Consider the following 3,566-nt stretch of genomic DNA (forward strand, 5'->3'; position numbering starts at 1 on the left):
CCAGGTCCCCCCGTGTGGTTCTGGGATCTTTGCTCACCGTTCTCATGATCATTTTGACCCCACGGGATGAGATCTTGCGTGGAGCCCCAGATCGAGGGAGATTATCAGTGGTCTTGTATGTCTTCCATTTTCTGATGATTGCTCCCACAGTTGATTTTTTCACACCAAGCTGCTTGCCTATTGTAGATTCACTCTTCCCAGTCTGGTGCAGGTCTACAATACTTTTCCTGGTGTCCTTCGAAATCTCTTTGGTCTTGGTCATGGCAGAGTTTGGAGTCTGACTGTTTGAGGCTGTGGACAGGTGTCTTTTATACAGATGATGAGTTTAAACAGGTGCCATTCATACAGGTAACGAGTGGGGGACAGAAAAGCTTCTTACAGAAGACGTTACAGGTCTGTGAGAGCCAGAGATTTTCCTTGTTTGAGGTGACCAAATACTTATTTTCCACCCTAATTTACAAATAAATTCTTTACAAATCCTACCATGTGAATTCATGGATTTTTTTTTCACATTCTGTCTCTCACAGTTGAAGTGTACCTCTGGTGCAAATTACTGACCTCTGTCATCATTTTAAGTGGGGGAACTTGCACAATCGGTGGCTGACTAAATACTTTTTTGCCCCACTGTATATTGCAGACAATGTGCATTCTGATAATATGACAAATGCTCTACAATTACTTAGAAATGTTCAACAGGCACAGGTAACCGATTGGGCAAATTCACAAAGTAATTGGTGGGATTGGTTTATGAGCGGCTCGTGGAGAACATTGATGTTTAAGGTTTTGATGTTTTTTGGCCTAATACTTATCATGTTTTGTATCTTTACTACATGCATTATCCCCTGTGTAAGAGGAATGGTATCAAGGATGATATCTCAATCTCTCGTTGCATATATCACTGTGCCAGACAAGGAAGAAGGAGAAGACGATGAGTATGAAACTAATGTGATGAATGATTATGTTTGAATGATATACATTTTATGACGACCAGACCGAAAGCACTCACAATGTAGGGTCTGTGTCTGAAACACATTGATGTATCTCTTTAATTTCAGCTACAAACAGGAGGGAATGTTGAAAGATTTTTAATTTTGTGAATTGTGTTTAGTTGTAGCTTCATATAAAGGAAGAAGAGCTTGTGAATTGAAAATACCACAGGAAAAGGGAGTGAAAACAGATGTGCAGAGGAATGCTGTGACATACATAGTACCTCCTTTGTTAACAGGCAAGCTAACGGTCTCTTTCTCCTTTTATGGAAATGTTTTTGTATTTTGAACATGTCACTCCTACTTCCTTGAAGGCTCAAGTATAAATAAAAGGATGTTCTGAATGCCCTGGGCGGTTTTTCTGTGTCACGTCTGCTGTGCACACTCTGGTGTAGAGCAGATTAGATCGTGGCCGCCCATGCGCATGTAAAAAAATAGATATCTTAGTTGTGAGTTTCTTTATCTTCTAAACAACTTTCTCTTCACAATCATCCATTAATCAACCAGCATTTAACAAACTTTATTTTGAAATGAAGCTTTTTGACATTTATTCACTGATATTTGGTCTTCATTTCAAGTCTCCATTAGTGGGAGCATTTGCTGATTTAACGTTTCTTCTGTTTACATCAAATTCAATGAAAATCAAATCTAAGTGTGAATTGGAGTCCCCAATAAACAGATACTATAGAAAACATGGAGACTGTAGAATATTTACATTGGATATGCTTATTTGTTCCCTTCAATAAAAATCAATCAGTTCATCAAATAAAATCAGTCGTTGATCGACTCAGTTTGATTGACAGGACAGATGATCAGAGGTGCAGAGTTTTTACCACCATCATTCTTACAGGGACAGAAGAATGGGTGGAGTTTGTGAATGAAGGAGCAGCCAGTAAAGGAGTGGATAAGACCTGCAGCACCTACATCATAAAAGGAGACCAGACCCTCCTCATAATCCACAAACACCCCCACCATCTCAGGACCAGACTGAAGACAGAGGGGGACTGGAGGACCAGCAAGAGCTTTGTATTCATTTCCATTTCTTAGCCACACAGTCCAGAAACCATCCTGAGGAGTCAGTTCGATTTTTCCCTTCCTGTTGATCGACTCTCTGGCCACTCCTAAATCCCAGTCAGTTTTTCCTTTAACCTGAACCTCAAAGTAAAATCTGCCTGAAGAGAAACTCTGCTTTCCTAAAACATTAGGGCATGGAGAAAATCTCTCTGGGTTGTCAGGAAGTTTCTTCCTCACATCACCACAGTGCACTTGTTTTTCATCATCAGACAGGATGAGTTTAGAATTTGCTGTATCCGGATCCAGAGTCACGTCCACTGCATACTGCTGGACCCTCTTCAGCTCAGCCTCAAACAGCTTCTTCTTCATAAGTTTCCTGAGCGTCTCCTCCAGCTGAGCCACAGCTCTCACCACAGTCCCCTCGTATGATGGTGGACGGACGCTCACTCCTCTCCAGTCCTTGGTGGGTGGAGCAGCTTTCATGGACGAGAAGCTTTGGAGTAGGTGGAGGTGGTCTTCAGAGCGTGACAGCTGCTCCACCTCAGATCTTCTCTTCTTCAGCTCAGAGATTTCCTGTTCCAGATCTTTGATCAGACCATCAGCGCGTTTCTCTGTTGTTTCCTGTTTGTCTTCAATCTCCTTTATGAGCTCCTTCAGGCCTCTATCGACAGACTTCTTTAGAGCAGTGAAGACCTGAACACCTTCTGCTTTCTGTCTGTCTGCATCACCTTTACTCATCTTCACTGACTCTTTGATCTGCTGAATCTTCAGTCGTCTCTTCTGGATCATCTGCTGAATTTCAGCCTCTGTCTTCTCCAGCTCTGCCTTCTTTCCTTCATATTCGTCCTTCAGAGGAACAAACTCGTGGTTCTTGTGGTCTAAAACAGAACAGAGCATGCAGACACATGTGTGGTCGGTCTTACAGAACAGCTCCAGAGGTTTATCATGCTTCTTACACATTCTGCCCTCCAGGTTCTCCACAGCATCAATCAGCTGATGTCTTTTCAGACCTTTCTTTGTCAGATGAGGCTCCAGGTGAGTCTGACAGTAGGACTCCTGACACACCAGGCAGGACTTCAGGGCCTTCAGTCTGGTTCCAGTGCAGATGTCACAGGGAACTTCTCCTGGTTTGGCAGCTTGTTGCTCTGAGCTACTGCTGCTGGCCTTCTGCTGAACTTCACGTCTGAACTGAGCGACCACCTCAGAGAGCAAAGTGTTGATCCTCAGCTGAGGTCTAGTGTAGAAAGTCTCTTTACACATAGGACACTGACACATGGCATTCATGTCCCAGTGCTGAGTGATGCAGTTTTTGCAGAAGTTGTGTCCACATGGTATACTGACTGGATCAGTGAACACATCCAGACAGATGCAGCACAGAAACTGATCTTCAGATCGTAGATTGCTCACAGCAGAGATGTCTGCACTCTGACGGAGAAAGAAAAGAAACACATTTTATATAAAATTCACTTTAAATTTCATTTTAAAAAAGAGAGAAACAAATTTCAGTGTTGTGCTCTTTACAAAACCAAGCAAATTTGAACCTAAAAGTGTGACATGTCAAAATCA

The 3,566-nt window shown here is 42.5% G+C and overlaps 1 protein-coding gene across 1 annotated transcript; it reads right to left on the reverse strand.

The window, feature by feature from the left end:
- Positions 1–1,597: 1,597 nt before the first annotated feature.
- Positions 1,598–3,299, reverse strand: LOC146705280 (E3 ubiquitin-protein ligase TRIM21-like). Its single transcript, XM_085465179.1, has one exon. It carries the CDS (start codon positions 3,282–3,284, stop codon positions 1,758–1,760), a length of 1,527 nt encoding a protein of 508 aa, XP_085321305.1. The 5' UTR covers positions 3,285–3,299; the 3' UTR covers positions 1,598–1,757.
- Between the last annotated feature and the right edge of the window lie 267 nt (positions 3,300–3,566).

This window comes from Copadichromis virginalis, linkage group LG7, assembly GCF_057382275.1.
Source record: "Copadichromis virginalis isolate Kocher_CV1m ecotype Utaka linkage group LG7, C_Virginalis_male_GT1.1, whole genome shotgun sequence".
Taxonomy (NCBI): domain Eukaryota; kingdom Metazoa; phylum Chordata; class Actinopteri; order Cichliformes; family Cichlidae; genus Copadichromis; species Copadichromis virginalis.